The 27,123-nt window shown below is 40.6% G+C and overlaps 2 protein-coding genes across 5 annotated transcripts in view; one reads left to right on the forward strand and one right to left on the reverse strand.

Moving 5' to 3' along the window:
* The first annotated feature begins 3,378 nt into the window (after positions 1-3,378).
* smim15 (small integral membrane protein 15) lies at positions 3,379-9,744 on the forward strand. Of its 3 annotated transcripts, none has more exons than XM_008102864.2 (3): positions 3,379-3,504; positions 7,700-7,778; positions 9,161-9,744. In XM_008102864.2, exon 3 carries the CDS (start codon positions 9,209-9,211, stop codon positions 9,434-9,436), a length of 228 nt encoding a protein of 75 aa, XP_008101071.1. In that variant the 5' UTR covers positions 3,379-3,504; positions 7,700-7,778; positions 9,161-9,208; the 3' UTR covers positions 9,437-9,744. The 3 variants fall into 3 exon arrangements, with proteins under 3 accessions (XP_008101071.1, XP_008101070.1, XP_008101069.1); XM_008102863.2 differs by having other exon boundaries at positions 9,182-9,744; XM_008102862.2 differs by having other exon boundaries at positions 3,381-3,504; positions 9,197-9,744.
* Positions 9,745-11,175: 1,431 nt separating this feature from the next.
* Positions 11,176-27,123, reverse strand: part of ndufaf2 (NADH:ubiquinone oxidoreductase complex assembly factor 2) — a 55,654-nt gene continuing 39,706 nt past the window's right edge. For both annotated transcript variants that reach the window (XM_008102865.3, XM_003216240.4), the window contains one exon: positions 11,176-13,115. In XM_008102865.3, coding sequence (XP_008101072.2) covers positions 12,861-13,115 — 255 coding nt within the window. In that variant the 3' untranslated portion in view covers positions 11,176-12,860. The remainder of the gene's footprint in view (positions 13,116-27,123) is intronic.

Consider the following 27,123-nt stretch of genomic DNA (forward strand, 5'->3'; position numbering starts at 1 on the left):
AACTACATTTATCTGCCTATCCCCATGAGTGCCGGTTAACTGAGAGTCTGCTGTATTAAGTTTGTCTTTCCTTTCAATTTCAAATTTGTTCTGACACTATGAGCCAGTTTCCTTATATAACACAGCAAATCCCTACTGGAGAATAGGGAAGTTACAGTTAATAATTATGATTATTTTTCTAGAATTTGGGTGATTTGTATTCTAGGCCTGTTCTTTATTATTTTTCTGGAATTTGAGTGATGTGTCTCCTGGGCCTGTTCTTTTCAAGGTCCGCTTCCATTGTGTGTTTACAATGCTTGATACAATGTTGTTGTTTTGAAGTTGTGCACTTTTAAATTTTATTGAATTTTCTCTTTAGATTTATTTTACTTTTTTAATTTTCAAAGGCTGGGATAAAAAAAACACATTCAGTAAAAAATAAATACATATAAGGCTGGAGTCCTGCAAATTCTCCTGGTCCCAGCCAGACCCCACAAACCTGATAGAAACATCATTCAATTGAAAGTGGGCGTGGCTCCAAAGCCCCGCCCACACCATAAAGCCCCGCCCGCCGCGCCTAAGCTCCGCCCACAGAGCGTCCGCTGCTAGCGCTTCCTTGCACTGCGCCTGTTACCCATCTCAGAGAGGCGAGAGGAACTCATAGAGATATAACCTATAGAGATACAACGTTCTGATAGTTTTCCGGGTCCCTTTAAAACTCCTTGGCACCAGAAGAAGCAGAAAATTGCAGAACAGAAAAACAAGCAAGGAATATAATTTGGTTGTTTTTTTGGTGTTGGGAGTTACTGAACCCACTGGGAGGTGTTAGCTGGCCCTGATTGAACTAAATCTGGCTACCAATATTTTTTAAAAAACTAAAATCATGACAGTAAATAAAAAAACAACACTCAGAAAACAGGGGAATTCCAGGCAGGAAACAATCAGGGCCAGCTAACACCTCCCAACAAATAATTCGCCCAGGTAGGAAGCAGCCAGGCTTTGAAGCTGCAATGCCATTCAAGGTGGCCAATTGCAACATTCAGACAAAAGTTTTTTCTCACACCCTGAACATTCCACAGATATAGAAACCCCACTTGCTTAGTTTCACAACCTCTGTGGTTGCCTGCCATAGATGTGGGCAAAACGTCAGGAGAGAATGCTTCTGGGACATGGCCATACAGCCCGGAAAACTCACAGCAATTCCATATTTATTTCTTTATTTATATCCCGCTTTATCTTTCCATACGGGGACTCAAAGCGGCTCACAATCAAAAACATTACAACTTAAAATATATGTTTTACATATATTTAATGTTTTACAATAATAAAACATATTATATGTTATTATATATCACCAGTAGTCATTATATTTAATATATTAGTATTACTATATTACTATATTATTATTGTATGTTATTATATTGTATTATTAGTATTGTATTGTATTACGTTATAATATTATCAATATTATTTGTATATACAATATACTATAGTAGCATAGCACAATATTATATTTCATTATATTATAAAATTATTTTATAATATTAAATATTATATTATCATAGATTCTCATATATTACAATATATTATATTATAATGATTTTTATATTATATAATAATATATTAGCAGTAGTAGTATAATATATCATGATATTGTACTATACTGCAATATTATTAGTAATGATACATGTAATATATAATATACAATAATTATATTATTGGATTGCTGTGAGTTCTCCAGGCTGTATGGCAATGTTCCAGAAGCATTCTCTCCTGACGTTTCACCCACATCTATCGAAGACATCCTCAGAGGTTGTGAGGTCTGTTGGAAACTAGGCAAGTGGGCTGTCCAGGCTGTTAGAGAACGAACTCATGTCTATTTGAGGCAAGTTTGAATGTTACAATTGCCCACCTTGATTAAATGGCCTTGCAGCTTCAAAGCCTGGCTGCTTCCTTCCTGGGGGATCCTTTGCTGAGAGGTGTTAGCTGGCCCTAATTGAACAAAATCTGGCTACCAGTATTTTTAAAAAAACCCTCTAAAATCAGGACAGTAAATAATGAACAACACTCAGAAAACAGGGGAATTCCAGAGAGCAAATAATATATATATATATTATATTGGTGATCATTTTACTCAAAGTGGCGCGACTTATAATTGCAAGGAATTGGAAGATGGTAACCAATCTCGCACTGGAAGCATGGTATAGAGAGGTATGGAACATAACCTTAAATGATACATTATCAATGGAAATGAGGGTATTCAGGGTGGAAACTAATAGATCTGATTTTGATTTATACTGGTCAGTTTTTATAGAGTGATAAAAGGAAACAATACAACTTCGTTGGTCAGGAGTTTTGGAAATGACATTTGTTTACTGGTTGACTCATACATTTATGGCAAAGGAAATTATACTTGTTCAGGCCTTGGTGGTGGGGTTATGCGTTTGTAAAATGTTCATTGTTTCGTGTTTTGTTTACACTATAAGCTGTTAGTAAAGGGTAAAGGTTTTCCCCTGACGTTAACTGCTAGGTTGGCAGAAGCTGGAACAACAGCGGGCGCTCACTCCGCTCCCTGGATTTAAACCTGGGACCTTTCGGTCTGCAAGTTCAGCAGCTCAGTGCTTTAACGCACTTTGCCAACGGGGCTCCTATAAGCTGTTACTGTATGTAAATAAGAATTTATTTAAAAATTATATAATAATGCAATAATAATGTAATATATTAGTATTCGTATATATTACTTTATTGTACTATAACACTATCGTGCAATATTATTAGTACTATTACATGTAATAGGAGCCCGGTGGCAAAGTGCGTTAAAGCACTGAGCTGGAGACCGAAAGGTCCCAGGTTCAAACCCTGGGAGCAGCGTGAGCGGCTGCTGTTAGCTCCAGCTCCTGCCAACCTAGCAGTTCAAAAACATGCCAATGTGAGTAGATCAATAGGTACCTCTCCGGTGGGAAGGTAACGGCGCTCCATGCAGTCATGCCGGCCACATGACCTTGGAGGTGTCTACGGACAACGCCGGCTCTTCGGCTTAGAAATGGAGATGAGCACCAACCCCAGAGTCAGACATGACTGGACTTAACGTCAGGGGAAAACCTTTACCTTTTTACTATAACACTATAGTGCAATATTATTAGTGCTATTACATGTAATATATAAAATACAATTATTATATATTATTATATTGCACTATATTATTATACCACATCATAATATGCGTTACATTAGCAATCTGAAAATCCTTCGACCCCTATTAAGCATAACCTAACCTTCATACTATTATTTTTTAATGATCGATTTTTTAAAAAAACAACCTCCCTGCTGGGAACAAAAGAAAGGTTAAACGGAACCCGGAAGTTTGCAATCATGAAAGTAAGAGTGCTCTACAGGGTTTTTTTTTCTATAGTCTACATTTCTCCTCTGGGAGGTGCCTCCGTAAGGATCCTCTTTCGGCTCCTGAAGCGGAAGAGGGGAAGGCGGGACTTCCTGCACCGCTTGCTTCCTCGTTCCGGTTGGCGGGTGAGTGAGGCTGAGGGTGGGTGGGAGAGGGGCGTTGAGGCCGCTGCTCTGCTGAGACATTGAGGACGAGTGGAGACTTCCTCGCACGATTGCCTTTCGTTTGCGGCTCCCTGCTTTCCCTTCCCTCCAGGCTCTCGCTTCTCCGTCCACGGTTCAGTTATTCGACAGGAAGTCTTTTGAAAACCATGCCCAGGGTGACCGCCATTCCTTTGTCTGGGAAACCCGGAAATGCTCCGGAATGGATGGCTCATAGTCCATGATCTTACAGTTCTGAAGCAGCCTTGTGTGATTTCTCATTAGATGGGACTGGCTGTCACAAGCAATAGGTCAGTGGTTCTCACCTGTGGGTCCCCAGGTGTTTGGGCCTACAACTCCCTGAAATCCCAGCCAGTTTAACAAACGGTTGGATTTCTGGGAGTGGAAGGCCAAAACATTCTGGGGACCCACAGGTTGAGAACCACTGCTATAGGTAACTGATTATAGCAGGCCATTGGTAGGCACTTTCAGGCTAATAGTTCTCATTCCAAGCAAGGGATCATGGATAGCCTAATGCAGGCATGGGCCAACTTGGGCCCTCCAGGTGTTTTGGACTTCAACTCCCACCATTCCTAACAGCCGGTAGGCTGTTAGGAATGGTGGGTGTTGCGTACAAAATAATAATAATAATAATAATAAAACTATCTCCCCAGAGGGACCCCAGGCGGATTCCAAAGATAAAAGGGAAACCTTCAATGCCAAACAACAACAATGCACCCGTAATAACAAAAAATTGATAGACCAAGGAAGGAGTGTCCACCGCACTCTGAGGCAGTGAGTTCCACTGCTGAATAATAATAATAAGCTTTATTTATATCCTTCCCCCTCTCCCCGAAGAGACTCGGAGCAGCTTACAACAAAACAAATGATCTCAATTGAACTAGGGACATGCTGTGAACTGGCCCTGTTGCTTTTCCCCTCTGTCACTGGACTTTAACAATAGCTTGGGAAGCACAAAGGGTCCAAAATAATAATAATAATAAAACTATCTCCCCAGAGGGACTCCAGGTAGATTCCAAAGATAAAAGGGAAACCTTCAGTGCCCAAACACAACAACAATGCACCCATAATAACAAAAAATTGATAGACCAACATATAAGAACAAATTAAGACTTAACAACTAAAATTAAATAAAAATGCAACCTGTTATATCAGACATAAAACAAAACAGCAAACAGAAGCGTCAATATCCCAGTTCCTTGGTGGCAAATAGATTGATCATTGTTCAAGATGTGTATTGAGCTGGTGGGGGCAAACAGGGCATGGATACGGATGGTAGCTATTAATCAGATGTATAATGGTAGTACAGTAGAGTCTCATCCAACATGAGCACTCTGGTGGAGAGCAACTAATTAAGAAATAAAGTGAAGTGAAGATAAATAAGCCGGCAGAATGTTGGATAAGTGAAAATGTTGGATAATATGGAGGGATTAAGGAAAAGCCTATTAAACATCAAATTACGCTATGATTTTACAAATTAAGTACCAAAACATCATGTTTTACAACAAGTCTGCCACTTGTTTGGGAGTGTAGCTGCCCCTGTGTTGTTGTTGGGCATGTTGACCCGCTGGGCATTGCTGCCTAGAGAAACAGCTGTGGATCCGGGCGGGAGGCAGTGTTGGATAATACAGGATGTTGGATAAGCGATGGTTGGATAAGGGACACTCTACTGTATTACCATTTACTCCTCCTCTTTGTAAGCCAGTGAGCAAAAGTGCGTCTTCAGCTGTTTCTTGAAGGCGGGGACAGAGGGTGCCATCTTTAACTCCTTGGGAAGGAATTTTAGAGGTGTTTGTGTGTGTGTGGGGGGGGGGGGGGTGGTGGTGGCCACAGAGAAGGCCCTTTCTCTTGTTTCCACCAGCCATGCTGGGGATGGAATTGGGACCCAGAGCAGGGCCTCCTCCGATGACCGAAGTGTCCAAGTTGGTCTGTAGTGGGACATCTGCTTTGCCAAATAGTCTGGACCCGAGCCGTTTAGGGCTTTTAAGGCAATAACTCACTGAAAAAATGGTAGCTGTATGAGAACCTGCAGTGATGTGGAGAATATTAGCAGCAACATGCAAAGGCATTTCTTCCACACTCAGAGGAAATAATGTCACCCATACTGTCACAGCGCTACTTCATAGAATCATAGAGTTGGAAGAGACCATCTAGTCCAACCTCCTGCTATGCAGGAAAAGCACAAAGTATCCCTGACAGATACTGACCCTGTTTAAAGGAAGGAAGTGTCCACCGCACTCCGAGACAGCGAGTTCCACTGCTGAATAATAATAATAATAATCTTTTTTTAAATCCATCCCCCTCTCCCCAAAGAGACTCGGAGCAGCTTACAACAAAACAATTGTTCTCAATTGAACTAGGGACATGCTGTGAACTGGCCCTGTTGCTTTTCCCCTCTTGTCACTGGACCTTAACAATAGCTTGGGAAGCACAAAGGGAAATGGAAAAGGGAGAGGAACAGCTCATAATCAGGAAGTTCTTCTAAATGTTCAGGTGGAATCTCCTGTAATTTGAACCCATTGCTCTGAGTCCTAGTTTCAAGGGCAGCAGAAACTCCCTCTTCCTGCTCCCTGCTCCCTCTTCCTTATAACACCCTTTCACATATTTATACATGGCTATTGTGCCTCCTCTCAACCATCTCTTTTGCAGGCTAAACACAGCCAGTACTTTAAGATGCTCCTCACAGGGCATGGTCTCCAAACCTTTGATCATTTTAGTCACTCCCCCTCTGTATACCTTCCAGAACATCAGTGTATTCCTTAGAAGTTTCCTGCTTAAAGGCTTACCCTGACCAGGCCTGACCTTATTCAGCGTGAGGTATAACAAGTTCAATGTCTGAGGTGAGCAATGACACAGGAATGGAGGTCATAAACTCAAAGCAAATCCCTTCATCGTCTTCATGCAACATAATACTTCCCTTTCTTTGGCTTTTCCAAGCCCCATGGATGGCTGAGGGAGGGACACCTTTGCTTCCTGGTGGTTCAATATCAACAAACTTTGTTTCATACACAAAACTGTTAAAACAGGCATAGGCACACTTGGACCCACCAGGTGTTTTGAACTTCAACTTCCATGTCTTAATTTAAATGTTGGTTAGCATTATTTTAGTGATTTACTATAGCATAACATGGATTTACACCATAACAACACACTTTTATGGTTATTGCTTATATCAGAATTCTGTCCAATGTCCCAGGGCCCTTCCACACAGCCATATAACCCAGAATATCAAGGCAGAAAATCCCACTTTCTGCATTCAACTGGGTTATCAGTGTACACATTGCCATATATTCCAGTTCAAAGTATAGAATGTGGGATTTTATTTAGCTGTGTAGAAGGAGCCCCAATGACAAAAATCCTCTCCTACTTCACTTTCTAAGCAGCACAGCCTATGGCCATTTCTGTGTTATGGGGTCAGCAGTGACATCCAAATACATAACTCGCTACTGCTCTGTCTACTCTCTGACAACATGGAAATGGCAGTATTGTGGATAGGACTGTCATGCTTATAATGTGAGTTTTCAGGGATAGTATTAGTTACAGTTACATAATACAATTGTCTCAGAATTCGGAATCTTTGCTGTTTCTTGCATCAGCCTCAGTGCATGTGGTTCTCAATGTATGCTTTGCTTTCAAGGTATTCTTTTTTGCAACTTGTAATATGAAACTTTTATATAACTCTTTATCATAGCAGTTTATGGAAATGTGTTGATACTTCTGTTGCGTAAAGACTCTCCACATTCACTTCCAATAACATTTGCAAGTAAAATGAGAGAGAAATCCCAATGTCACTTCCACATTTTTCATATTTTGACTCGTGCTGAGGTCCTATTGGTTCTTTATGTCGCTGCAACAGTAAATTAGATTGTGTGTATTTTGACAAAGGTATGGATATGATGGCAGGGAAAAACAAAGGCATCACTTTGAGGTGAGGAAGGTGCCCTGCTGCTGTGCCTCTAGTCAATTTACTCTTCCTGCCAGTATCTCCCAGACCACCATAGATATGGATCAGCAACCGATGAGATCTTAGGTTGACATTTCAAGTAGACTAACGTAGCTGCACCTTAAACACAAGAGCATGTTGCTTGATACCTTATCTGAACTGTTGTGCAGTGATTTACAATCTTAATCCTCAATATTGTTGTTTTACATTTTCAAGGTTATCTCTTCTTCCTCTTTATGACAACGGTACCTAGTCCTGTTCTACATCATTAAACTGGAGCTTCTTAGCCCCTTGGGTGAGTGTGGAATCATTTGTTATCTTTAATTGGATATTATCTAAATGTCCAGTGGAAGGACTTGAGATGATACTATGGGCCTGGTAGCAGAAGAGGAAGCTGAATTAAACATTGTGATTTTCTGCATGTGCCAAAGGAGGTGGTGGGGAAAAGAAAATTCAAGTAAAGGCAGTGAATTTCATTAAAGGGTATTATTGCATCTTACAGATGAATGGTGATGGGGTGGGGGGAGTTTAAACTCAAAGATGATACAGTTCCAGACTGAAATTTCTCCCTCCTGTAGTTTAAAATAGCAGTGGTATAACAGTGTTTTAATTTTACCCAAGCTAATATAACCAGCATTATGAAGAAGTGTGAAATTTCGTACTTAGCAGCTTTTGTGAAGAAAAACTAAAACCTTTTCTGTGACCTCTGTGTATGAAGAATTTTAGGCACTCAGGTCCCATGACTGTCTTCATCTGCAGGGTGCATAGTAAAGCATTTCTGTGTGCAGTGGAAATGGATCCATTTGGCAAATTTTATACCTAGCAGGAGCAGACTCTTTCTTGAACTTCTTTTTTGTTACTAAAAATGATCACAGGGCTGAGGCAATTCTTTTGTGTCTCAAAAGAACATTGTCTGTTTAGGATGGTGTGGTGAAGGGCCATCATCCATCCATTGCCTCACAACATGCTATAGTGTCAGTCACTATACCTAGAATTAGACTGCCTTGGAAAACTTAGAAACCCCACAAGTCACTAAAAATATTTCCCTCTAGAATCTGTGATGTGAATTTATTAGAGCTGTCACCAGACTTAAATGACTTAGTTGAATAGGTAAATGATTAAACTTGCAAATGATGGTGTGGGGGAGAGGGGATTCAGTTGGAACTAGCCTTTTTGTTCCACCACTGGGAACAGTGCTGGAGCAGTTTCTCTTAATATGCTTACACTGGAGATATGAGAGAGAGAGTAATCTTTTCTGACTACAATCCCAGCCACCTCTTGGGGAGGCAAGGGCATATTACGCTTATGCTGGAGCCAGTCTTATGGCAAAGAAAAATGTCTGCTTTGCTTTTAGATGTTGTATCCATAACAGCAGGTGTCATCCTACAAGAAATGTTTCCTGTTCCTCTTAGACAGGAGCCCTCCCATTTAAAGGGACTTCTGTCGCCTGCATTTCTTCTAAACATTTATTGTTCTCTGGTGGGCAGTAAATTCAGAATATTTAATTGTTTATACCAGAAGTGGGTGCTTAATCAACTAAATGTTCTGGTTCTGGTAACGAGATGCAAAGTTAACTGTCCTATATACCCAAGTTCACAAGTCCAAGCAGTTTTACTTCCCGACCGTCATTCCTCAATAGGTAATTGTTTGAGTAGTTTCTTATTAAACATCTCATAGTTATCCTTCTTTCTTATGGAGGATTTCCCTCCTTAGGTAACAGAAAAGATGCTTGACAATATCAAAGGCTGGGCTGAATATATTGTGGAATGGGCTGCAAAGGATCCATATGGATTTCTGACAACGGTGATCCTGGCTCTTACGCCCCTCTTCTTAGCAAGTGCAGTACTGTCATGGAAACTGGCAAAAATGATAGAAGCCAGGGAGAAAGAACAAAAGAAGAAGCAGAAACGCCAGGAAAATATTGCGAAAGCTAAACGAACGAAGAAGGACTAAAATGGCAACCCAACTGGACAGAACTTTTCTTAACCAAGAATTTTTATGTTTGTATATTTTTGTGTTGTAATCTTTCTAGGACATGGGTATGAGCAAATCAGATAACTCCTGAGATAATTTGTTCTTTTTAATTTGTGTTATTCAAGTCTTGTTAATTTTAATAGCTTTTGAGAAGCATTGTCCTGAGATTTAATTTCTAATTTGGAATGTATTTGTAAACAAGATGTCAGTAACAATACATGTATGTAGTGTGTTATAAAGTATGAACTATAATTTTGTTGACTGATTAAATATCTAGCTCCTTATAATTTTATAGACTGAAGAAGAAATATTTTATTTTTTCTGTTTTTAAAAAATCCTATAGATTTATGAGATAATTGCAGCCTATTTCAAATTATTTCTATATTGCAGAAAATCCTGATTTCATCCTAATGGTCAACATTTTTAGATATATTAGGAAATAACATGAAATATGACAATTTATGCAATCTGCATGAGACCAATAATAGGGAGCAATAGCTTTGATACTAGAAGTGCTGCTTATCATGTGAACAAATAAGAGTAGGTGTTCCTTCATGAACTATTATTTCTATGAACAGATTTATAATGTACTAGATAATTATAACAGCAGTGCTGCGAAAACGTATCTAAAGTGTCTTTCTTAAAGTAAGGATAATTTCCAAAATGAATGGCTCTTATGAATGAAGAACTACTCCAGATGTGAAAATTTATTGTGCTGTGCATTCCGTGATAAACATGCAAAGAGCACCTTTTAACATTGGAAGTATTGTATCTGATCAGCTTCATCCTAGTAACTCTTTATCCATATTATTTTTTAGAAAATTTATTTAATGCTCAAATTTAAAATATACACGATAGCCACTCTGGGGAATAACTGGTCTATAAGATATTTCAAACCACAATTCTAGATGCATTATATAGTAGAGTAATTAACATGTCATATAATTATGAAAGTCCTGCAGTGGTTTGTTTCTGGGCAGAGATGCAAAGTAGTGGCTAGTCTTTAGACTGAATCACCATACAATACTGCTCCCAAATACTTCCATTTCCTTCTGCAGTATGTTGTCATTTAGAGAGGCAATGCTGACAAATAAAAAGTGGGGAGGAGGGAGTGGTCTGTAGCTCACTGGGGAGGAATTGACACAGTGGTCTACAACTGAACCAGATTCTCTAGTAAGGTGATTTCACAGTGTACGATGGCAACAGTAAGAACAGGATTTTATAGTATTTTGAAACCACAAGAGGACAAAGGTGTGTTCTTCCAGGTGACATTGAACTACAAATTCCAGCATTCTTCATCCTTGGGTATTATGGCTACAAATTAGGGCAGTTCATGCCAACTGTGGTTGGTAGGCAGGTGGTTAATTAGCCTATGGTGAGTGAATCCATGAATGACAGGCAAAGCAAGTTGGAGGGAGAGTATTCATATGGGTTTGGCATGTTTGTTGTGTTCATCAAGAAGTTTCTGGTCTATGGCAGCCCTAAGGTGCTGGGGGGGTGGGGTGGGGGGATCTCAGGTTTTTCTTGGCAAAATTTATCCAGAGAAAGTTGCATTTGCTGTAACAGTATGACTTGCCCAATGGGTTTCCACTGCTGTAAAACCCCTGGTCTTGAGAATTGTATTCCGTGGTTCAAACCATTACACCATACTGGCTTTCCTTGTGTTTTAACACAGATTGCCTCAATACTAATTAATGATAAAGTTAATACTCAATGAGTACCTTTAGACCATGCAAGTTTTTTTTATTAACTTTCAAAGCATTACTAGCCTCACAACCTCTGAGGATGCCTGCCATAGATGTGGGCGAAACGTCAGGAAAGAATGCTTCTGGAACATGGCCATACAGCCTGGAAAACACACAACAACAAAAGAGTATTTAGCCTTTTGACCTAAATATCCTAAAGAAATCAGATCCCATTTGATCTTGAAAGCTAAGCAGGATCAGCCCTGGTGAGTACATGGATGAGAGACCACCAATCACTACCAGATGAGACAGGCTAAATTTCAGAGGAAGTAACTGGCAAAACCACCCCTGAGTATTCCTTGCCTAAGAAAACACTATGAAATTTGTGAGGTTGACATAAGTCAACAGGGAACTTGAAGGCACATTCATACACACATAATAAAGATGCTTGCTTCATGTGGGACAAAGTAAAGCCTCCCAAATAGCATTAAGTACAATAGCATCAGATACAGCAGCCTGATTGATACTTTTAGAGACCACATCACTCTCCCCTCTGGACTTGGGCCCCTTCCACACAGCTAAAAAAAATCTCACATCTGCTTTGAACTAAAATATATATAACAGTGTGGACTCAGATAACCCAGTACAAAGCAGATATTGTGAGATTTTCTGCCTTGATATTTTGGGTTATATGGCTGTGTGGAAGGGCCCTTGGAAAGGCATGGGATAATTCACTTGCTGGTGAGAATGAACTTTCAATGATAAATTTGCAGTCTATCTTGAGGTCCCTTGAAAGCACCACACAGTATCAGCTCCTTGTAAAGTGCAATGAGAGGAACCTAAATAGAACTTTGCCCTTTTATTTTATTGCCTTTCTATGACTTGGTTGAGACACAATGGGAATCTAGCTTTCCTGCTAGTAGAGACTCTTTTCCTCTTGACCTCTCAAGGGTGAGAACTAACCAGAGTATCTCAGGAAAACAGGAAATTGCGTAAACAATGGTTTGAGAACAAATGTACTTGAAAAACTACTTTTGCATGTTAAATTTGAAGGATGTCATTGCCTTCAAAGACAATACATTTTACGCACACAGTGATACTTCTAATAAAACTGATTGTTTAATGAAAGGCAGGGATTCTTAGTCAGCCTTTTAACTAACAAGCTATAAGTACGCACAGATGTGATGGTGCTATACTTACCATAGCATTATTTATAAATCAAGTACTACAGATTCTATTCCCTGTGAATTACAAGCCAGTTGTAAATTCATTTAGTACAGTCATTTTATGTATGAAAGAACTAATTTACTCATGGCCGAACAATTATAATTATATTCAGGGCTTCTTTTTATATTCACTGTTGTACTGTATAATATATAATTACATCACCTGGAGTCCTTTTGGGCATTAGATGTTTGGGGCTGCATCTTTCATCATCTGCAGATAATATGGCCAATGGTATAGTATTATGGCAGCTGTAGTTCAAAACATGTAGAAGCCAGACAGATTCTACAGCCCTGATCACCATTTCATACCAAAACTAAGTTGAACGTACATAAATTATGAATTATACAACATGAGCAGTTATTCAATCTTTACATCTTAATTATAAGAGTTTTTCCTCCATTTACTTAAACAATTCTTCAAGTAATGCAAAAGGATAAGCATGTATTAGACAGTTATTTCTTATTATTTCCCTATCTCCAGATATTTCTAACTTATTTCTTACGGCCACTGTCCTTGGGAGGCATCCAAGATCCAGGCTGAAATATATTTGCTGTACTGACTGGCTCTTCAGAAGGTTCATTCTTTCCAAAGTGAGGGGAGGATGCATGGCCTTTAATCTGAGTTTGAAGTGGTTCTGCTACAAGTCCCTCTTTGTATTCTTTGGCCTGCAGAAGCCTCTCCTTTTCATAAACATCTTCAATCCTCCTTTTCATCTCTTCTTGATACTTCTGTGCCTTAAGAATTTCCTGTGGAAAAAGGGAGAAGAACAGGTGAACACTATTGAAAATAAAGCACCATTAAATCAAAACAAAAGTCAGTTTTTCGGCAAGGGTGAGAATCCATTTGCTCAGTTACTGCTTTGCATTGGATGTAGAGTTTGGTAAATGCAAATGGACTGGTAGAAAGAGCATTGCCTGAGCCTCATTTCCCAAAGTAGACCTGTCATAGACAGAACGCCAGCAAGTAAAACAAAACTCAGTTTATTGAGGTTACAGAACTAAAAACGCCCGTAAGGAACAAAGAACAGGGCAAACACTTGACTTCAGTGTGCTAAATAACCAAAAAGCAGCTCAGTTTGAGCTTAAACAGTTCAAAGGGAAAAACCGGGTTAAACAGGAGTATAATCCGGATTAAATCAAAGAGCTTACTTCAGCTTGGCAAACAATGCAAACAAAAGAGAATCAACAGGAGTTGGAATGTAAACAAAAGACTGGCGGCAGATTCCTCTCTGCTACTCAGGAACAGCAGGGGAGTAAACCAGGCTTGTTTACTCCTTCCTGCAGCGAACGAGAGCGTGGTTGTAGTCAAGATTCAGGTTTAGGGTAACGGCAGTCAGCAGGGTCCCAATCCGGTCCAGAAGATCAAAAGCCAAGCGTAGTCGTCAAGGAATCCAAAGGTCACACCGATAGCCAGCAGAAGGGTTAATCCGGAATCGTAGTCAGTCAGTCCAGCGTCAATCCAGTGAAAGTAGATATTGCCCGTCAAAAAGACGACGGAGGTCCAAGCTATCAAGATTAAACACAAGTTGCACAGAGAAAAACCCCACACAGTTCCTCCCGCCGTCAATGCCCCGTCCTTGGTAAACTTACGTATCCAGTAATGAAACACACCCGTCTTCAGGAAATTCCCCAGCAAGAGCCCAAGCGTCCGTCCAGATTACCTTGCCCAACGCAATTAGACATTGGTCCCAAACCCCATTTTATCACAGTTCAAGCTCATCATCGCTGTCAGCTGCCATCCCAATTCCAGACGCCCCAACATCATCATCCTCATCAGAGCTTAAGCACCTTCGACTACGCCCCACAGCATCCCCAGCTGTGGATCCCGCTCCATCCCTCCAACCAGTCCATGGGTCTGATCCTGCAACCCGCCAATCACCTCCCATGCTTTCATTGCCTGTTTCCCCAACACCCAAATCCTCCCTCACACGAGTCCATTCCATATCATCCTCCTCCGAGCTGGCCATCTCTTCCTCCAAACCCTGAGAAAAACCCTCAAATGAGTCCTCATCTGTCGGCTCTGCAAACAAATCCTGGAGCTGTTTCCTTTCACGCTCCTCGAGAGTGTCTGACTCTCGAGGAGTCTTACGACCCCTTCTTTCATTACCGGAGCCCGAAGGCTCAACCATAACACTATCCCCCCTCACAAAGGCCTCATCCTCCGAAGGTGGAGTCACAGCAGAGACCTCCGCGGCCACAGTAGCTCGTTGCCCAGAAGTGTCCAATTTGAACAAAGAACGATGGAATACAGGATGAACCTTAAGAGAGGACGGCAAACGTAATCTAAACGCCACAGAAGAGATCTTCTTAACAATAGGGAATGGCCCCAAATACCGTGGTGCAAACTTTCCCCCAGAATGTTTGATATACTTAGAGGATAACCAAACCAAATCCCCCTCTTCTAACTCCTCCCCTGCCTGCCGATGTCTATCTGCTTGAGTTTTCTGAGCTGCCTTGGCTTCTAACAACAACTTACGAGCGATATCATGTAAGGCAGCCATTTCAGATGAGCGATATACAGGGTCAGAGGAAACCACATTGGTCGACAGTGCCACTCCCCCCCGCGGATGGAAACCATAAGTCAACTCAAATGGCGTGTGTCGACTGGACGTATGCGTAGCGTTATTATAAGCAAACTCGGCTACCGACAACCACTTCACCCAATCACCAGGTTGTTCTAGGCAAAAGCAGCGCAAATACTGCTCCAACAGCCCATTAACTCTCTCAGATTGTCCATCCGTTTGCGGATGAAAAGCAGAGGACACATTCAACTTGGTTCCTAAACACTCATGGAAATGCTTCCAAAAACGAGATACGAACTGAGGAGCCCTATCAGATACAATAATCTCAGGAGCCCCATGCAAACGGAAAATATGCGTAGTAAAAAGTAAAGCCAACGTAGGAGCCGCCGGAACCGTTGAACATGGTATAAAATGAGCCATTTTAGAAAACAAATCCACCACCACCCAGATACACGTGTAACCCCCAGACCTAGGTAAATCAGAAATGAAATCCATAGAAATAATCTGCCAGGGCCTTTCAGGAACAGGCAGGGAAGACAGTAATCCCCTAGGGCGCCCGACAGGCGTCTTGCTCTGTTGACATACTGCACAACTATCACAGTAACGAAGAATGTCCTGTCGCATTTTAGGCCACCAATAATTCCTGGTAATAAGTTGTACAGTCTTAAACCTGCCAAAATGCCCAGCCATCGGCTCATCATGATGTGCCCTAATTACTTCCAACCGGAGTGAACCCGCCGGTACATAAACTTGCCCATTACGCACCAAAACCCCCTCTTGGTCCTGTAGATGTGGTAGCACAGTACGAGTCCCTACCGAAAGCAATATGAGTTGTTCTTGAGTCCAGTTATCATTCTTTTGAGCCTCTAGAATCTGAGTGTGTAGCCCAGACTCATTCTCTACCACACACAGAGAAGCAGTTGGTAATATTGTCTGACGCACTGTTTGCTTGCAGGTTTTAAACTCTGGCTTACGAGACAAAGCATCCGCCCTTAAATTAACCTTCCCTTCCACAAACTGAACCTTAAAGTTGAACCTAGAGAAAAACAAGGCCCATCGAATCTGACGTTGATTCAATTTCTTGGCAGTCTGTAAATGTTCTAAATTCTTGTGGTCAGATCTGACCACAATTTGATGACGTGCGCCTTCTAACCAGTGCCGCCACACCTCAAACGCCACCTTTATTGCCAACAATTCCTTTTCCCAGATGGTATAATTTTGTTCAAAAGGTGTTAGTTGTCTGGAATAGAATCCACAGGGACGCAAGGTCCCTGATGAATCCCTTTGAGATAACACAGCTCCCAACGCATAGCTAGAAGCATCTGCTTCTACTATGAATGGTTTATCAATGTCTGGATGTATTAGTATATTATCATCTTGAAAACTAGATTTCAACTGTTCAAACGCATCTTGAGCCTCCCTTCCCCACACACACGGTTGCTTCTTGCGTAATAGCTGTGTTAAAGGTACAGTAAGCTTAGCAAAGTTTGGAATAAATTCACGATAGTAATTAGCAAAACCCAAAAAACGCTGTACATCTTTTTTAGACTTAAGTTCCTGCCAGGAGTTGACAGCGTCAACTTTGTGCGGGTCCATTTTTAGTTCTTTTCCGGAAACTACATGTCCCAAGAATTCCCCCTCTGACACATGAAACACACATTTGGAGGCCTTAGCAAAGAGCCCATTTTCCCGTAAACGTTGCAACACCTGCCTCACATGTTGCTGATGTTCCTTCACATCTTTTGAAAAAATTAATATATCATCCAAATAAACCACCAAAAACTGATCAATCAAATCTCTAAACACATCATTTATGAACCTTTGGAAGACGGCGGGCGCATTACACAGTCCGAAAGGCATCACACGAAATTCGTGACATCTGAAGCACGTATTGAATGCCGTCTTCCATTCGTCACCTTCCCGTATCCTAATCAAATTGTATGCCCCCCGTAGATCAAGTTTAGAAAAGATCTTAGCCCCTTGAACCCTTGAGAGAAGTTCCGAAATCAAAGGTAGCGGATACCTATCACGAATTGTATGCTTATTAAGAACCCGATAATCACATACTAGCCTAAGCTCCCCTGTCTTTTTAGCCACAAAAAACACAGGTGCAGCAGTTGGAGAGCTCGATGGACGGATAAACCCTTTGGCTAGATTTTCATCAAGGAATTCTCTCAAGGCTTGTCTCTCAGGTACCGTTAGAGCATACAACCTTCCTGCTGGTAATTTAGCGCCTTCCACCAGTCTAATTGCACAATCATATGATCTATGAGGCGGTAATTTATCTGCTTCCTTCTTACAGAAAACATCTTGAAATTCCCTGTATTCAATAGGCACACCCTCCATATCAAGCTGGGAAGAATTTAAAATAAAACATCCCTGCCTTTTAAAATCTATAGTACGCTTCACCCAATCCACTTGAGGATTCACCAACGTTAACCAATCCATACCCAGAATTACATTGTATCTTGGTAACCGTGTGATGTCCCATACAAATTCTCCAGTTATCCCTTGCACCTCCCATGTTATCCCTGAGGTTTCACGATTAACCACCCCAGATTCCAGTAATCTCCCATCCACTCCTTCCACCCATATATCACACGCTTTGCGTTTTGTAGGGAGCCTATATTTTCTAGCAAACCCAACATCCACATACGAGACCGTAGCCCCTGAGTCCAGCAGTGCCAGAGTTGAAACAAGTTCCTTTCCCCCAACAGACAGAGAAATGGGTACAAAAACATGTTTCTTTCCCTCTAGTGACTGCCTTGTAAGCCCTAGTGCGTTGGACTCACATCGCACTAGGGCTGGCCTTTTCCCGAAAACTGAGAAGGCTTGATGTTACAGTTCCTAGCAAAGTGCCCAGCAGTCCCACAATACAGGCATAATCCTAATTGCCTTCTACGATCTTTTTCCGCCGTCAACAACTTTCTAAACACCCCGAGCTCCATAGGCTCCTCCCCCTTAGCCACAGGTGCCCTAGATACAGATACAGGTGGCGCATACATAGCCCGAGATTGTTTACGAGAGTCTAACCGGGCGTCCAAACGCAAAACCTTAGCCACCAAAGCGTCCCAATTATCTGCTGGCTCTAACCGCGCCAGTTCATCTTGAAGATGGTCACTTAAACCATCTATAAACAAAAGCATAAATGCGTTCTCCCCCCAGTCCAGTTGATGGCGAAGAGAATTAAACTTATTCAAATAGTCCAAAACAGACCCTTTTCCCTGTTTTAACCGGTAAAGAGCCCAGCTAGCATTTTCCTTACGGAGGGGATCCCCAAAAGTGTCCGATAATAATCTTTTGAAATTAACCAAATTGTCCTTGACTGGGTCATTACCCAAAATTAAATTAGTTGCCCACTGTCCCGCTGAACCGGTCAATAAACTCAAAATAAATGCCACCTTGCTGGTGTCCGTAGGAAAAGCTTGTGGGCTAATCTGAGAAAAGTAAAGTTCAATTTGAGCCAAAAAAGTAGGCAACTTGTCCCGGGACCCATCAAAACGTTCAGGAGTCATTACATGTCCCTTAGCTGGCTGTGCTGCTTGTGCAGCATTAAAAGCAGCCTGCAGCTGATCCAAACGAGTCTTGAGTTCCTCCATCGTCTTCTTGACGTTGGTACCTCACTGAAAAACTGTTTTTTAGGGCGTTGGGCAATCTGTCATAGACAGAACGCCAGCAAGTAAAACAAAACTCAGTTTATTGAGGTTACAGAACTAAAAACGCCCGTAAGGAACAAAGAACAGGGCAAACACTTGACTTCAGTGTGCTAAATAACCAAAAAGCAGCTCAGTTTGAGCTTAAACAGTTCAAAGGGAAAAACCGGGTTAAACAGGAGTATAATCCGGATTAAATCAAAGTGCTTACTTCAGCCTGGCAAACAATGCAAACAAAAGAGAATCAACAGGAGTTGGAATGTAAACAAAAGACTGGCGGCAGATTCCTCTCTGCTACTCAGGAACAGCAGGGGAGTAAACCAGGCTTGTTTACTCCTTCCTGCAGCGAACGAGAGCGTGGTTGTAGTCAAGATTCAGGTTTAGGGTAACGGCAGTCAGCAGGGTCCCAATCCGTTCCAGAAGATCAAAAGCCAAGCGTAGTCGTCAAGGAATCCAAAGGTCACACCGATAGCCAGCAGAAGGGTTAATCCGGAATCGTAGTCAGTCAGTCCAGCGTCAATCCAGTGAAAGTAGATATTGCCCGTCAAAAAGACGACGGAGGTCCAAGCTATCAAGATTAAACACAAGTTGCACAGAGAAAAACCCCACACAGTTCCTCCCGCCGTCAATGCCCCGTCCTTGGTAAACTTACGTATCCAGTAATGAAACACACCCGTCTTCAGGAAATTCCCCAGCAAGAGCCCAAGCGTCCGTCCAGATTACCTTGCCCAACGCAATTAGACATTGGTCCCAAACCCCATTTTATCACAGTTCAAGCTCATCATCGCTGTCAGCTGCCATCCCAATTCCAGATGCCCCAACATCATCATCCTCATCAGAGCTTAAGCACCTTCGACTACGCCCCACAGCATCCCCAGCTGTGGATCCCGCTCCATCCCTCCAACCAGTCCATGGGTCTGATCCTGCAACCCGCCAATCACCTCCCATGCTTTCATTGCCTGTTTCCCCAACACCCAAATCCTCCCTCACACGAGTCCATTCCATATCATCCTCCTCCGAGCTGGCCATCTCTTCCTCCAAACCCTGAGAAAAACCCTCAAATGAGTCCTCATCTGTCGGCTCTGCAAACAAATGTGTCTGACTCTCGAGGAGTCTTACGACCCCTTCTTTCATTACCGGAGCCCGAAGGCTCAACCATAACAAGACCCTTCAGCCCATCAAATAGTATATGGATGGTCTGGGAACCCAGCTGAATTTATCAGGTTGGCTATGGTGCTTCACCTGCTTTGTCCCACAACCTGCCTTATTCAACTTGCCTCCGCATAGTGTTTCTGAGGTATTGTCATGGTAGACAGGATAGCCTGCTTCCCTCGGGCACAATGTAAATGCCGAAATCTCTATCCAATCCATTAGACTGCATCCAGTTGGTGTTACTTCATTGACAAAACAGTACAAGGAGGGGATGGTTTTTAACAGATCCAAAGGGGTGTGTGGGGATTGCCAAAGTTGCTCCTCATTCTACAGATAAACCAATGAACCAAACAGGATACCATCAGGGAATCTGACACAATGCATTATTTTAACAGTATCTTTCAAAGCCTGTCTTGTGCCTGTACACTAATTAAAATGCTTTTTCAAATTAATACGCCTAATAATTGATCAGAAACCTTAACAAATGAAAAGCTTCAGAATATGTGAGGACATTTTATAATTATCAAAACAACACTTTCAATTTGAGAAATCAAATCCACTATCTTCCATCTGCAAGAGGAGACGGATAGTATGTTGAGGCAATAATGAGTTCCTAGCTACGTTAACATTTGAACAGGGAACGACATGGTAAATAATGAAGAGGCAAACTAGCATTTCTGAACTAGTCACCAGTTCCGCATGCTGCTGTTAGGTTACTAATGTCTTCTTTAGAGAGAAAGATTTTGTTTATTGTCTTTTTTTTTTTTGGTGACTCCAGGTGAAAAACTTAGTATGCTGTTGCCAAGTGCATGCAAGGTAACACAAAAATAAAACTAACATGACTAATTGATGTATACACAAACATTATTGAATTGTTCTAAAATAGGTGTTGTTCATTTCCTCCATTTCACTTTATTGTCCAAAATGCCTCAATAAAGGAAGTGTGTGTGTGTGTGTGTGTATGTGTGTGTGTAAGAGGTTGCCTAAAGAATGATAATTTTACAAGTGATACAATGCGGAAAAAACACACTGACCGTGGATAATCAAGTGACTGTTTGCCAAATGCAAGCTCAAAGAGAAACTAAATTCCCATATCAAAACGAAATTGAGATTGCAGGGTAATGAATCTCCATTATCAAAATGTAATAAACCTACTGTGCCTCTAATGCTAGTTGAAAACAATTCAACTGACTTCAATTAACTCTCTAATTTTTCTAGTGTACAAAGGTCAGGCCCAAAAGGAATACAGATATGTGCTGAAGCCCCTCCTCTTCAACATTAAGACTCCAGGGAAAAGATGACATTGACCAAATAGTTATAATAGCGGGGTAGTGCATACCCATAGTAACAAGCTCTCCAATCAAGTTTCACTACATTTTCTCTCTGCAGTTACAAAAGTCTATTCCTAATGAGACTTCTCTTTTTACTGGAAAGGAGAAAAGACCTCCAGAGGCTAATGGGAAAAGTTTGCTTGTAGGTAGCCTTCCTCTGAATAAGCTTTCCTAAACAGGGATAGGATCTGGATTACAGAAATGCTTAATTAACTAATAATTCTTCTTGATCTATTGGTCCAGAATCCGAGATTGACCTCATCAATTAACATCCTTCAAATGCACATACCTCAAGTGTGCTCCAAGAAGCATACCCAATGTGAGGAATAAGGAAGGTTGAAAACTGGCTACTTCAAAATGCATTACAGTCAATGTGATTGGAGGGGATCCCTCCATAATATACATTGTTCTCATTTAGTGGTGAACATGCTAGGGAACAGACAATGGCTAGATAGTATTGCAATAAGGTGAGAGTATCCTCCAGTCAGTCATGACTATAGGCACTGTGAGAGACACCCATGCCAAAGAATTCCCCCAATGCTCTGACAATGAGTTGAGTTTCTTTTTAGTGAAAGAGTGGTGGTGGAGGAGAAACTGTTCTCCAAATACACTTTTCTCTGTGTATCAGATTTCTTCTCTTTTGGATTGAGTGTGGATCTGCATTTTGTTCAAAACATTTAACTTCTCTTTGAATTCCAAGACCCTATGGAGATACCAAACAGCTGCTCATTAGCTTCAATATAAAGTGTGTGCCCTTGTGTAGATGCACAAATATATGAACTTCAGCTCTATGTTAATGCCATATGTGAACATGTGTAGACATACACGCAAAGGCATACCTACGAGATCAATTTGCAACACATTCCCAAAATAATATCTAAGCTCCCATCTAGCTTCTAAAGACTCTATCTTTAAAGTAGAAGTTGGGAAATAACCATGCATACTGGGAGCTCCTTATTGAAACGGCTTTCACATAAAATACACTAATGGCTTTTTAAAATCAAGAGCCAGTGTGACAGTTTTGTGGGAACAACTAACTGGAGGGAAAGCAAAAACACTTCCATTTGCTACATGCCCTTCTTCATCATCATAGCAAATAGCATCACTTTGTCACAAGCCAATGGCATCTGAAATTCCTTCACAGATATAGAAGTCTATAGATCCCAACAGATGTTAAAAAGCTGATGCTTTCAGAGAAAATGTACGACTTCCTTGTAAACGTTGTAAAGAGCTACTGGGAATTATTTGAACTTCAGCTCTATGTGTATAGAGGTTAACAACTACTTTTAGGTATCTCTCGACAAAAATACTACAGGTTAAAAGCTCTATGAAAGTGGCTTTTAAAGGAGGAGGTTTTTAAGATCAGGTCAGGGGTGCTGTAGTTTTTACTCAGTTTTAAGGATTTTAATTGTTTTTAATACCATTAATATTAAATTCTATTTCAATGTTTGTATATTTTAGTTTTAAAATTGTATTGGATTGGTTTTATTGTAAGTTGCTTTGAGTATCTTTTATAGATAGAGGTGTCAAACTTGTGGCCCTCTAAATGTTTAGGCCTCCAACTCCCAGAAGCTCAAGCCAGCTCATCCAAGAATTTCTGGGAGCTAAAGTCCAAAACATCTGGAGAGCCACAACTTTGACACCACTGACCTAAATGCACCCAAGCTCATCTGATTCAGAAGCTGAGCAGGACTGAATCTGATTAGTAACAGTTGCTGAGGAAAACGCCTACTGCTCAACTTCCGAAAGGCCTCTGCTTGGCTGCTCTGAAAAAGCTTATGGTGAACAGGAGAAGCAATGCCTCTAATCTAGGATGGCTCTTCTTGTGTTGTACCCATATAAAAACATTGGAAGGTAGCTTCTATCTTCTATCTTCCAGAGCTAATCTTATGATATAGTGATGAACATATCAGAGAAGACTTTTTTAAAATAAAAAAGATATAAGAGTGCAACATCCCTTTATTTGAGATAGCTAGAAAGCAGAAGGAAGGCATCCTCAAACTGCGGCTCTCCAGCTGCTTGGACCTCCAACTCCCAGCATTCCTGACTACTACGAACAAGCTGGTTAGGGTTTCTGGGAGTTGGAGACCCAAGCAGTGGGAAGACTGCAGTTTGGGGTGCATGGCATAAGGCTTCACATAAAACTCTTCCAAGAAAGCTTGAGATTAAAAGGATGAAAAAAAAGTTAGAAAAGAAGATAAAGAAAGAAGGGCATGACCGAAACCTCTGAGGTCTTCTGTATCCAGATTTACAGACTACGCAGGTTAGTTCTCAGCATAATGCAAAAGGCCCAGTCAAAAGACTTATTCAAAGATGCATAGAGGAAATATGTGCATTAACCACGCAGTGCAACCCTAGTGTGTTCTGCACAACTCAATTTCCACAATTGTGAACATAAGGCAGATCTTCAGAAAGTCCAATTGCCACCATAGGGAAAAAATAGGCAAGCATAAGACACCCATAGCATTCCAGCATGCATATTACATCAAGGAATTCTAACAGAAACAATACAATTTAGGTTTGTTTAGTTTACTCTGATATAAGCAAGAGTAACTGGACAGTATCAGTGCTTCATATGTAAGATCGTACAATGACAGCATGCATAACTAAATCAATGACTTCGATCAAAGAATAAGGGACACCTGCTTTTAATATTAACCAGTTCTATATGAATTTTACATTCTCTTTTGCACTGATCAGTATCTCCTAATTCATACCCATACCTTACAATGAAGCTTTGTTTTCTGTGAATGGATGGACGCTAAACTATTACTAGATCCTCACAGCTAGAGAAATATTGAACAGACACCAGCATCTTTTTGCTGAATTAGGAAAGTTGCTGGAAATGCATGGAGTACTTTCATATCAGCCCCCAACATTAAATTAGTAGTGTGTTTGAACCAAAACTGCTTAGGAATGCATAAGATGTCTTTGTACAGGCAATTTTCTTTAATATTTGGCAAACTACAGAGGACACACTGAAAGTATTTTAAAACATTAATGGAGTTCAGCATTAATTTCCCACTGTCAGTGCTTCTAACACAGGACAGATAATTAAAAAGCTAATAATATGATAGAAGTTAAAACCAGTAGGGCAAGCTTTTATTGACCAGTATGGCCATTTTTTCTGGACCAGATATTCAGACAGGAATAATAAGACTTAAATGCCATTAGGTTGCATCTTCTAAAGAGAACTGTCCTGGCCTCTATCAGATTTGGACTGCTTCAAATTGAGACAGTTCCTGCAAGTCCAAGAGGTAAACTTGAACTCAGCTATGATAAATGAGAACAAGCATCTGAAGAGATAAATGCAGAAATGCCCAGAGCACAAACACAAGAGCAGCCCAAAACAAAGCTGGGTTTGTGAAAGTGGATATTTAACCTAATGCTGTCAGCCAAGTGGTGCTTTTGTGCAATATTTGTTTTGGGTTGCTCAGGCCAGAAAAAAAGTATTTTTCAAACCCACCACTTACTCAGTTTATTTAAATTCTGCCTTAATTAAAGAGTGTTGGATTAATTGCAATAATTGAGATATGCGCCATTGATTAAAAATTAGTTTTCTGAAATCCAAGTAACATTTATAAATAGACTGTGAATGTGGTTTGAATTGAGGGTTATTTTGGTGTGGATTTTTTTTAACGACAGTAGGTTCTTTGATGGGAAAAAACCCCAAAACAAACTCGGACAAGAGTCACCAGTTTGAAACAAACATGTCATTTTATAAAGCAACAACTGGATACTGTATCTATAAATCAAACTGAATCCTAAACTTATATACAATAGCATGGAAAAATAGACATTTAGTTTCACTATGGGTTCATTTCTTAAAGGGGAAACCATTTTCCAATAAGAAAAACTAAGTAATTTGATATTTCTGGTTAGTTTATTAATAGCAATACGGTCCCTGTGTCATTACGAAGAAGGTGCTTATGTTATCCTCCCCATCCTTTCAAAATGAGATGACTACTGCTATTTCAATACAGAAATTGTTTGTAAATTGTACTTTGTCTAGAAGCATTGAAATTTGATGTGGAATTAGTTGTCTAAGAATCAGGCCTATAAAAGGACCAGTCAATTAACAACCCATCTTCTATTATAAATGAAAGCCAGGTCCTTCTTTTTGAAGATTTGGTAGATTTGGTGCTATATATCTTTATCATTCCAAACACTTGGAAAGAGAGATTATAGAATTTTGACATGTGCTTCTAATAAAGCAGTTATGTTGGTGTTTTCATGTAATCCTGCCAGAGAGGAGACCATCACCCCTATCCTATCTCAGACAACAAGATCATGTTGTCTGACTGTCATCAACATTTCACATCAGAGGAACCAAAATAGAATAAACCAGAGTATCATCTGACAAAGAAGGAAGCAGTGATGCAAGGTTTGGGACTGCTACAGTGTTAATCGACCAGAGCCCCTGATGGCGCAGCGGATTAAACCGCTGAACTGCTGATCGAAAGGTTGGCGGTTAGAATCCGGTGAGCCGGGTGAGCTCCCGCTGTTAGCCCCAGTTTTTGCCAACCTAGCAGTTAAAAAACATGCAAATGTAGCGCTCGGGCAGGAAGGTAACGGCACTCCATGCAGTCATGCCTGCCACATGACCTTGGAGCACCAACCCCCAGAGTTGGACATGACTAGACTTAATGTCAGGGGAAAACCTTTACCTTAGTGTTAATCGATCTGATGTTATGGAAAACTCTCCCAACCAGGACATATCCTTCTTCTTGAGAAAGTTCCAAAAAAGCATCAGCATCATTCATATACTGTGTTTTTCTCTTACAGAGTCTCAAAACAATAAAACATAAAACTATAAACATTAAAATAGACTTAAAACTTGTACCAACTAAAAATGAATAATTAAAACCATTAGAAGCATTAAAACCAATTTAAAATACATAATACACCACACAACCTTGATTCAGTCTTTAAAATTTTCTTTTTAAAAGCATTATGCTACACTGCCATCCAATCCTGTCTAGTTGTTAGCGAGGTTCTAAGTTCTTCCCCATTCAGCCCACCTCTAAGAACACAACACAACGTGGAAAACACTTTTGATTTATTTGACCAAAGACTAGAAAACTGTGTGAAGAATATAAGAAGCAGCCTAGCAAGCATGCAGTCTGATGCACGCAGGGGTTTTGGTGGGATTTTATCTTTCTAAATAATGCAATGAAATTTATAAAAGTAGTTTATTTAAAAAATGAGTAAAAGGAAAGAGAGAGAATAACAAGAGAAGATATCACACATAAAAAAGTCCAAATGTAATTTTTTAAAGGCAATCTGGTTGAACGAGTATATTTTACCTACTTAAGTAGAATCCAAGATTTCAGGGCATGTGTACTGGGATTCCATACATGGTGAAAAGGCCATCCACATTCCCAGAGATCATTTTATTCTGCGATCCCCGCCCCGCCCCACCCCCAAAAAAACAAATGTCTCCTGGAGCCCCTGGGACCACAAGAACAGTCCTGGGGGCTGCATGCAGCCTATGTGCTGCACTTTGCCCACTTCTGCCTCAAAGAATCCATATAAAATCAGTTTTAGAGGAACTGCACTTGTTACCAATATGCTTTTTCCCTAAATGGAAGGTAGTAGTTTCAGACATCAATTTGTGAAGGCGCACCTCTCCCTATATATCTTCGAGTTCCTCCTCTGTGTCTCAACAATAAGAAAATGACACTATGGTAGGACATGGGTCTTCGCTGCTACAGTACTCTAGTTATATAAAAGCAGGCAGGCAAAATCAAGCCTTACTCAAACATATCATCAAGCAAATATTTCTAAATCATGGCACAGTTTGGTAATGGGGAATAGGAATACTATGAAAATGAATCTTCATGACTGAAGTTAGTTTTCATCATGCCATTTCTTGAAATAAATAATATTTTTATAATCAAATGAAGAAAGTGAAGGACGCAGAATATGAAATGTGGTAACAAAACATAACGTAATTTTCAGTGTAATTATTCTCTTCTGGGTGGAGGGGGGAGAATAATTGAAACTTTATGCTTATTACTGCTCACTAAAGTACATTTTCCTCCCTTGACAAGGAGGCTGTCAAAACAGATAATTATGGAAATGCTAGAAATAGTTT

This window comes from Anolis carolinensis, chromosome 2 (genome assembly GCF_035594765.1).
Source record: "Anolis carolinensis isolate JA03-04 chromosome 2, rAnoCar3.1.pri, whole genome shotgun sequence".
NCBI lineage: Eukaryota > Metazoa > Chordata > Lepidosauria > Squamata > Dactyloidae > Anolis > Anolis carolinensis.